At 38.5% G+C, this 10,333-nt stretch overlaps 2 protein-coding genes across 3 annotated transcripts in view; one reads left to right on the top strand and one right to left on the bottom strand.

Annotated features, from left to right (window-relative positions):
- The window catches only part of KLHL34 (kelch like family member 34), a 10,682-nt gene extending 7,316 nt beyond the window's left edge, over positions 1-3,366 (top strand). Inside the window, exon 2 of the mRNA XM_019524936.1 lies at positions 12-3,366. Coding sequence (XP_019380481.1) covers positions 12-808 — 797 coding nt within the window. The 3' untranslated portion in view covers positions 809-3,366. The remainder of the gene's footprint in view (positions 1-11) is intronic.
- The window catches only part of CNKSR2 (connector enhancer of kinase suppressor of Ras 2), a 476,383-nt gene continuing 468,766 nt past the window's right edge, over positions 2,717-10,333 (bottom strand). For both annotated transcript variants that reach the window (XM_019524933.1, XM_019524934.1), the window contains 2 exons: positions 9,027-9,223; positions 2,717-4,382 (listed from right to left, as the gene is read on the bottom strand). In XM_019524933.1, the coding sequence (XP_019380478.1) occupies positions 4,167-4,382; positions 9,027-9,223 (413 nt within the window). In that variant the 3' untranslated portion in view covers positions 2,717-4,166. The remainder of the gene's footprint in view (positions 4,383-9,026; positions 9,224-10,333) is intronic.

The following is a 10,333-nucleotide window of genomic DNA, read 5'->3' as shown; positions in this document are numbered from 1 at the left end:
TGGGGAAATAGAAAGTTCACAAAGTGAAACTAAAACTGACCCCAGCTTCTCTGTTACCAGTGGGGTCCATCGTTACGATCCAAGATTTAACAAATGGACACAAATCACAGGAATGCTGGAAAAAAGATGTCAGTTTTCTTGCTGTGTCCTAGGCAACAACATCTTTGCTATTGGTGGAAGAGGTGAGAATGGATCACTACATTCCTCTGTGGAGGTCTACAATATCACCAGGGACAGATGGACGAAGGTTGTGGAATTGCCATGCAAGATACATGGGCATGCTAGCACAGTCTGCAAGAACACCATATACCTCTCAGGTGGCAAATCCATGGAACAAACAAACACAAGTAAAGATGTCTACTCTCTTACCACCGTAGAAGGGCAGTGGACGAAGCAAGCTCCTATGACCATTGCCCGGTTTGGACATCAGATGGCAACAATCAGAGATGCCATCTTCACATTTTTAGGACTATATGAACCATTCTCCGAAATAGAAAGGTATGATCCTAGCCAAAACCAGTGGACTCGGCTAAGGCCTTTGGTCTATGATCGCTTTTGCTATGGCCTAGCAGTGGTAGAGGAGACCGCGCTTCTTATTGGGGGGAAAAAATGGCAGGACTCGCAGGAAGTCCCAACCCAAGATGTGGTGGGTTATGATATTGACAATGATTGCTGGGAAGAAATTTGCAAACTTCCCTTGCCTTGGTATGGACTGCAGTGTGCAGTGCTGCAACTCTCAGAATCAGCAGCAGCTAAGGGGGACACCAAAGAGCAAAGAAGCCAAACTGCTGAGTTAACACTTCATTGAATAATCATCCTCAAAGATAAGACAAAAGAGCAGCCCTGGAGAAAAAAAGAAAATTGCAGTGGCACTAAATGCAACAGAGATTAACTTTTGCTTTAATAAGCAACACATACAATGGATATAGACAGGGAAATCTCTCATTAGCATGGGAAAATGTGCCATGATTTATACAGTGAAAAACAAGATTTGCTGAGGACAGATGCGGGAAGTAGCACATTCTGAAAAGAATCAGCAAAGGAATTCCTAATGCTGTATTTCCTTGGATGACTATTACCTAGATAGCAGTTAACAGCTGCCTAAAGTCAGATTTTTCAAAGGTTAAAAATATAATCCTTCTTTTTTAATTAAAGGTAATTTTCCCAGCTGGTAAGTGGTATTGTGTTTTATGCTATAGCTAAGCAAAATGAAAGTGAAATGTATAAAGACCAGAAAATTGTTGCCTACAAGAGCTATAATAAGTAGCATCCAGAGGATGGTATTATTTGAGTTTCTAGCTAGGTGAGAGGGCCTTAGCTAAACAACATGAAATTACTGTATGGAGAGCAGGGATTGTGCAAAATGTAGCCTTAATTATGGTTACACACTAAAACATTGATTGTTTGATGTAAGTACTGAACTGAGAGGGGAAGCAACCTCTCTGTGAAATAGCTTTTGTTGTGGCATGTGCTTCAGGTGGTTTTTTTTAAAGCATACTCTGTACTGGCACAGTACATATTTGTTGTATCAAAACCCTGTGTTAGCTTAGGCAGCCAGTGCTGAATAGGTATAATTATTATAAAAGTTTCAGTAGAAAATGCAACAATAGCTGCTACATCCAGCTACCTAAGTAAGTACATCCTGTGTACCATGTTCTATGAAATCATGATCATGCTGGTAAAATTGTTTTAAATGTTGAACCAGTATATAAAAGTAACGTAGTAATAAAAGCTTTGCTTTTATCCAGAAGTACAAAGGAAAGGAAGTTAATATGAATCTTTTGAAATTCTAAATGAAATGCCTGGCTACACCCAAGACAATAACAGCTCTGCTTCTTGTTTGCAATGATAAGATATGTATAAGGAATAGCTTGTGAGGTGACTTTTAAGGCATAATGACTTGTGATCTGCAGTTATGCAGCTAGATACCCAAGTATGAAATCCGAATTGAGTAAATTAATATGTAATCATATATATTTGTTTAAAAGCTAAATTTATTTTGCTTCATTTTACAGTGTTCCCTTTCTAGGCTGAAAGTTGATACAGTAAAAATATACATATAGAAGAACATGTTATGTTCTTGTAAAAGAAGGCAGCACGATGAAGGGGACAAATGTTCTCTGTCATGCCACACTATCTTAAAAACCTGTAATGTTTAATTTTCACCTTTAAAGCAAACAAGCTGACTTTACTTTAGTAAAGTGCAGGCAGAATAGCTGTTGCATAGCAACAGATCTAAGTCTTCTCAACTGCCTTGGTTTTGACAAGGAATCAACTCCACAATGTGCATATACATCCATCAGATATAAAGAATTTTTATATGAATATATTTACTTTTGGTCCAGTAAAACAACAATGAGAGAGTCTAAATGCTTGGAACAATCAGCACAATTCATTTTAGGTCAAGCATTTTCTTTTGTATGAGAAATACAAAAACCTCACCAATTTAATATACAAGTCAGTATCCATGCAGTAAATAAATGTCCAGTTTATACAAAGATTCACCTAAATGATACAAATATTACACTGGCTCAAGAATTCTATACAAATGTTAATATGTGATTCATTGTCCATATTGACTTGAATATAGGATTATTTAAAATGGGCTGCAGAAAGGCCACTCTGCTGTACAATTGTGCAAATTCTGCAAAATAGTTGCAATCCAAAATGCAAATAAAACAAAACAGAAGAAAACAAATAAACAAAGACACACCCCTGCAGTCTTCCCTTTATTCCTACAGCAAAGATAACCATCAGTAAATATCAGAGCTGTTAAATACATTCACTGAGCTGTACAGACAATAGTCTAAAGCTGGTGAAGGGTACAGCTCATAGTAAAGAGCAGTAAACAAGGCTTTTCCCTTTCTCCAAATCATTCCATGGCTCCTAACTTATGCAGCAAAACACTAAAAGAAGCAGCACAAATATTTTGCCATGCTCTGATCACTTTTCAAAAACAAGCCAATGAAGGATAAATACGTGATTTACCTCCTACCTTCCCTTTTCCAGTTGCATGCATGAGCCCAGCTAACCACTCCACTCCTGTTCCCTGTGCCTCAAGTCTTATAAGTTGTAAGTTTAAAATATATGTATTGGTTTGTGAACTTAAAGAACCTGGAGATATCTTTTCCCAATCAAAAGCAAAAATAAAGCTCTTTAGTTCTCAGTATTTTTTCAAATGATGCATTTGACCTTGCTAACTCTATGATTTTTTCCTGCACTGAAAATGGCCAAATTTCACATCAGAAAATAAATATAAAGCTAGTTAAAAAATGTGATTATTTTTTTCTTTCAAAGTTACATCTCAGATTCAAATCATTAAGTTGGAATCTCCTTCTTTAGCTGCTTAATTGGGTGACTAAAACATCTCTATCAAAAATGATCCACATTTAGTTTCTTGTTTCTAAAAATTGCACTTAATCCTGATACCATGATCCTGCATATGTTTCTGATACAATAATAAAAAAATAATACTTATATTAATGGGAGAATATCACATCATAAGGTCTTAATTAAAATATAAATAACCTGCTCTGTAGTGCTTGTAAACCTGTACCTATGTATAGGTCTCTTGTAACCTAGGTTTTAGATCCATGAACTTGTGTCAATGATTTGTTTGTTTATTTTTCCCCCTTTATCTGATGCTTGTCTTCTCCAAAACTCAGATATAATGACCATGTTACATTTCTTCCTGTCACTTAATAAAAACTCCTAGTTTTTCACCGAATATAAAAAAGTTCTTTTTCCTACAACCAAAAGCAATACCCGCACTCCAAAATTGTAATGCAATACTGCAATTCTATAGTATAAAATTAAATTACATTTTAAAAGTGATCAAATGACATTCAGTAGCAAAACCTTGATCCTGTATAACTTTCTCCTTGAAGGTCACCAGCTTCCAAAATGTATTTTTTTAAAATAAATTTTTCATTATTAAAGACTATCTTCCTTTTATTTTGCACACGGTAAACACAAGCTGAGCATTAGTAGCATATAAAATATACAAATTCTCATTAAAGACAATGGTATCATGGACCCTATTGGGTTTACTTCACACAGCTAACATTAAAATATAATTTACTAGACCTCCCACATATTGATATAAAAACTACTTTATACACATAAGTAAAAGTGTAAGGTATCAGATAGACAAAGAAAGAACACCCTTATACATGCGTTTCAATGTATGAATGAGTGTGCGCTAAAGAGGCTATGAGTGCATTGACTTCAGAAGAGCCATTTACAGGGTCCTGTGGATTACTGCTTTGACAGATATCCAAGAACAGATCAAGGTACATTTGTTTCCATTCCTGAAAGTCTTTAGATGTCAAATCTGGATTATCCAGAACTTTATCTATAATGGCTACCTCTCCTTCTCTGGCCTGAAAAAGAAGGGGAAAAAAAAAGAAAAAAGAGAGGGATAAATCGTTACCAAAAGCAGTTTGTAAAAATGATGGCAAATGTAAGAAAAGGGGATGAAAAAGTCAGACACAAAGACACTAGGGGTACCTGTAGATACGCGGGACATCTGCATTGATACACTTTAATTACAGTGCGTCACAGCAGACTCGATTAATCTAATTAGCATGCTCCAGGAGCCTTGGCATCTCATTTATTCAGTGTCCCTGTGCTTCAAAATGGCAGCGGGGGTGCTTTAACTAAAGTTTGTTAAAACTAAAGCTCGTTCAACAAACTTTACTTAACTGTTATTTTGAAGTACAGGACGTTGAATACACGTCATGCAGTGGGAGCTTTAATTAGAATGGCTCCCAAGACCCACTCTAATTAAAGCATTCCCCAATCCCCAGAGCATGTTTAAAGATGCCCTTGAAGAACAACAGATTGTGCCACTAGTTTTTGTGCACAAGTGTTACAGAGGAATTCAGCTTAAAACAATGATGTTATACATGGCTCAAGATATGTGACATCTCCTGGTTTGCAGGGCTTCTTATACTAATAATTCTTGTTACCTCTTGTTCTGTCATGTAAAACAAGCCTTCTGCTGTTTACTATTAGCTGCTTGAGTTTCTCAGGATGGGTTTCATGCTGAAAAGGACCATCTGTTTGCTCCTTTAATCATCAGAAGAAATACTGTGTTAGCGTGTGGGATGCAAACAGATGGACTATCACCACCCAGCGTACCTAAGCATTTCTACGTATCTATTCTCCTATAAGCACCTCATATGGAGAATTAAGCAAGGAGATTTTAACCTCATAACTGATATTTTTTCAAGATCAGAGATAGGATGAGACCAAGGATGCAGAGAGAAGTGCAGCTCCCCACTGTAACTGAGAAGGCTTTGCAGGAAGCGCTCTGAGTCACAACCACCCCCCCAGACCAAACAGAAGTTCACTGTTGATTCCAGGGGGGAGGGGAATCTACTTGCTGGCTGGGAGCCTGCAGCCAATTTCCCCTAGCAATGGCACCTCCTCCCTCCCAGTCTGTTCCTGTTTTCAGAATGGGAGAGGGGCAAGGGAAAGAGGGAGCTCATTTTTGGGGTTCCCCAGCCAGCACTGCAGGATAGAGTGGGTGAATTGGAGCCCCCCACCTTGGGGGGGGGGACTCCAGTACACCCTCCCCTCTCCAGCAGGGGCTGAAAAAACCCCACATCAAACTCCCTCTGCTCCCTTTCCTCCAAACCATTCTGAAAACAGCAACCAGATCTTCATCTACCCCCTCATGCATTGAAGGTTCAGATTTTTGCCTGATCTGCCATTTTTAAGCAGTCTGCAGCCATGCACTTGTGTTTGGTCATGGCTATAGACTGCTATCTTTGCCCAGATCAGGGGAAAATTGTCACTTCTGTCTGCATCCCAAGACCCTGGTTCAGTGGAATTTCTTCAAGTCATTGTGGTAGAACAAAAGGGATGAAACCATATAGCTGTCCCTATTAAGTTTAGAGCCAAACTAGCCTGCTTGTGCCCCATTCACCTGCTGTCAAAGGCATACACAGATGAGTGGCTAGGGTATGCTGTGCTCTCTGGCTGGTGGATGGCCTCTTGGGGGAATACAGTTATCTGGCATAGCAAATCCCAGTCTCATTTGGGCACATCTATACTACTTCTGCAGTGCTCCCTGGAACGCTGCTATAAAGCATGTCTCCCGTAGTTCTTGCTCCATGTGAGCCGATCCTCAATATAAGGCACTAAAGCCATCCTGATGGCAATCTTGTGGCAGAGAGCTCAACAGCTGGAGCAGAGGCTGGGACTACCATAGAAGGAGTATAGTTATAGACATATCCTTTGCGGCCACTAGACTGATAGAATTGAGTTTGTAGAAATAGAATTAGCATCCAGGTTCCTAGCATTAGGACACACTTAGTCACAGTAATGACCCTGTTAATCAACAACTTCTCCTTTACAGATCACTTGAGAGAAATGTTATGATAACTAATACTTCTCATGTTTATTCAATGTGGGTGATGCCTGTAATTAAGAAAGATAGTTGCACTGCATCAATCTGCTTTGTCTTCCACATGATTAATTTTGAAGATCCAGTCACGTTACAAATAAGGAGCACATTTAAAATATCTTTAAAATACCTAACATTTAAAGTGATTTTCATGTGTAGAGTGTTTGGCAAACATTAACCAATTAACACTCCCTAAAGTAGTAGCATACATACTCTGGAGACAGGAACACTGACATAAAGGTTACAGAAGTAGTGAAAAACATCAGAGCTGAGATTAAAATGCAGTAACACCTGGTACCGGAGCAAGTATATCTGTAGTATACATAGTGGTACTGTGTTAGTGAGATTGTTTATATACTATGGGTATGTTCATGCCTCTGTATTACTAGCCGGTAAGTTTATATTATCCTGGAGCAAGGATTGTCTTGTAACACGAAAGAGGGTAGGGAAAGCTTTTCATTAGTGACTTGGAGTATAGTATAAAGCAGAGTTGGGCAACTGGGCTGTATCCAGCCCACTTAATGGTTGGATCTGGATGCTAAGGTCTGACTCAGCCTGGGGTGGCATGGGAGAGCGGGCGGAATGTGGCTGCACCAAGCATCCCAGCCTCTGCAGCCCTCCCTGCTGCTCTTTTGTGCCTGTGCTTCCCTTGCTGCAGAATGGCCACATATCTGTAGTGGGGTTAGAAGCACAGACACCTTAGGTGCCCTGGGGGGCAGAGATATTTCAGCCCTCAGCAGGGGGCCAGGTTGCAGGATCCAGCTTGCGGCAGCAAAATGTTACCAACCCCTGGTATTAACAAATTTGTAGCTAAGAAGGGCTGCAAGCACTTTAGAGGAGAAGATTAAAATTCAAAGTGATCTAAAAAAAAAAAGTAAAGAAATTATTTGAGATCAACAAAGTGGAAGCTGACAAAAGGCAAATGTAACATGCTAGACTTAGGAAGCAAAAATCAAATGCACAAGTACATAATGAAACATGCCTGGATAAGCAGCAGGTTGGTAGGAAAAAATCTGAGAACTGCGGTGGACCACAATCTCAATATGACATAGTAGTGTGCAGCTGGTATAAAGAATTCTGGGTTATATTAATAGGAATATTCTATGTAAAACCTGGGAAGTAATTATTCCAGGAGTTCACTATACTCAGCAGGAGGATTGCATCCAGTTTTGTGTACCATTCTTTGAGTAAGATGTAGACGATGGGACAAAGCCCAAAAGAGAATGAAAAAATTGTTTAGAAAATGTGACCTATGAAGAAATGTTGAATGAACTACAGTTGTTTAACCAAGGAAAGAAGAAATTAAAGTCTTCCTATATGAAAGAAGTTATAAAGAGGACATTGGCTGATGGTTCTCCAAGACCACTGAGGGAAGAACAAGAAGAAATCAATTTAAATTTGCCACAAAATTGATTTAGGTTAGTTATAAGGAAAAAAAATCTAACAATAACCACTGCAAAAAGCTATGTGGAGGTACTGTGACTCTCCTTTACTGAAAGTTTTTTAAAATCTCTGGTTTTTAAAGTCAGGGATGTTGCATATACTTGGCCTTGCTTCAGAGCAGCAAAACAGATTAGATAGTCTGTTGAAATCCTTTCCAGCCCAATATTTTTAGGTTCTTGGGTCTATTTCTGGATTTGTTTCAGATTTCTAGCATGAGACTTTAGCAAAGCCACTTAATTCCATGCATATTTTTTTTCCTATCTAGGTCTCACATCTGTAAAAGAGCTACATACATGCTTAACCGTATGTGCTGTAGATAGCATAAATCACTTCAATGGGAAAACACTTACTGAGTGATATCTTTGCAGGATTGGGGCCATATGTAGGTAATGCTGTTCAAGTACTACCCAGGACATTGAAAAATGAAATACATTACTGTTGGTAAAGTGCCTACATAATCCAACTATTTAGTTGTCTAATAAAAGATATCAAATCTACCCAAAGAAACCCGTCTACATAATCCCATGCATTGTTACCTACCGATTTAAAATAGTGTTTAAAAAGGTAAATTTGACAGTTAATAGGGTCTATTGGCTGCATTTTAAAGAAACCTCCCTGCCAAATCTCTAATAACACGTCATGATACTTGTACAACAAAACAAAGAGGTGGACCAGGATGTTAAATTCTCTGTTCATCATCAAGGGTAATTATTCCCTATTGGGTTTTCTCACTACAGTGCATTACATTTCTAGACAGGCACAGTAAACATATAGCTATAACGTTTTAAAAAGAATTTCCAAACTCCAAAAGAATGACTTTATTTTTGGCTTACTCTCTGGTAATTATATGGCATGTTTATTTTGGTAAATGAAATATTCAGGGACAAAAACAGAGGCATGGTCTCTTCTGACAGCATGGACTTTAATTGTATTAACTTAGGCAGAGGAGGAGTTCAGTGAGATATTTAGCTACAGAAAAATACAAATGGATTTTGTCACCCACTCAAGACACTTTTCCTCACTGCTGAGAATGGCATTTGTCTATATTTCTCTTTTGTCCATTTTGAACACAAGGTCCAGACAGGACTGCAGCTGTATGCAATTAATCTACTGAATATAATACCAGAAGACTTGCCTCTTTGGAGGAATTCTCTTCCCTCTATTATCTCACCTTTAAGGTGCTTTTCAGAATTCGCAATTGGTGCAGTTTTTCATTGACTACAGGATCGCTACACCTTTTTATAAAAGACTTCTTGAACTCCAGCTTAGTGGAAATCCGATGTTCTCCTAATGGTGACAGGCTGGCTTGCTCCAAAGCTCTATACAAATCTTGCAGTGAGTCTGCTGGCTTTTCTTCTACAGATTCAGCTACAACAAAGAGAGCAGAGAGAGAGAGAGGGAGAACAGTGTATAATTAAAAAGTTTATAAAATTATTTAAACCTCCCTAAAAATGGTATTTTTAATAAGACTAGAATGGGATTACTTCATATGTAGGCAATGTATCTAAATTTCCCAAACTCCAGAAAAAAGACTGTAAATCAAACCTTCCCAAAAACTACTTTTCTTTTTAATTATTGTCTAAGTTAGTCACATCTGGATTAACACATGGGACATTTCATGAGAAACAGAAGCAAAACGTTTGACAACATGAAGCCTTACACAATGCAAAAAAAGAGAAAGATTATAGGCTCTAAGTGTACTGTCACAACAGACACTTTTAATTACAATTTAACATAATAGTAAATTCATAAGCTATTGTGAGAAATGGAAGTAATAGGAGCAACTACCAAGTGGAAAGGGATTTTAGAGAGGCAAGGATTTTTGTGGGTGATATCATTTATTAGACCAACTATACAGTTGGTTCAGTAAAAATACATCACCCACAGAAATTTCATGCTCCTCACATTTTTCCTGGACCATCATGGCTACAACATCACTCCAACATTATCAAGGAACTGCAGGTCATTTAAGTTTGGGAGATTTTGTCACACTATTACATCTCTATATATGTATTTTAAATATAGTGCTGGTAAAAAATTTGAAACCTGTGACAACCCTGGAGAGACCAACATCCCTTATATTTTTTTTCCCCAGTAGCTCATATTTTTCCACTCTAACCTGCCAATGTCCTAAGCCTACTTCTGGCAAAACCATTTGTAGGAATGAGATGGCTCTTCAGTTGACTTTAAACAAGTGAGTAATCCCATCACATGAAATGGATATACTCACCTGCTTAAAGTTCAGCACATGCCACTAAAGTAGGGCTTGGATTCCAAATTACCTAGGCTGAGTACAGACAGTCAAAAAGCCTGAGGCTGAATTGATTCAATCTTCTAAGCTGAACCGATAAGCAAGTGAACAGACATTCACTGTTGATGCCAGAAATGCAGCCACATGCCTGCAGTGGCCAGGCCAGAAGCCAGGGTGTGCTAGAGCATGCCTCCCTGCTCAGCTGAAGCAGACACCTTGGGCCAAGG

The sequence above is a fragment of the Gavialis gangeticus genome, unplaced genomic scaffold (assembly GCF_001723915.1).
Source record: "Gavialis gangeticus isolate Ggan-Ray unplaced genomic scaffold, GavGan_comp1, whole genome shotgun sequence".
NCBI lineage: Eukaryota > Metazoa > Chordata > Crocodylia > Gavialidae > Gavialis > Gavialis gangeticus.
The sequence above is the reverse complement of the archived record's forward strand: the minus strand, read 5'-3'. Positions and strand labels throughout refer to the sequence as shown.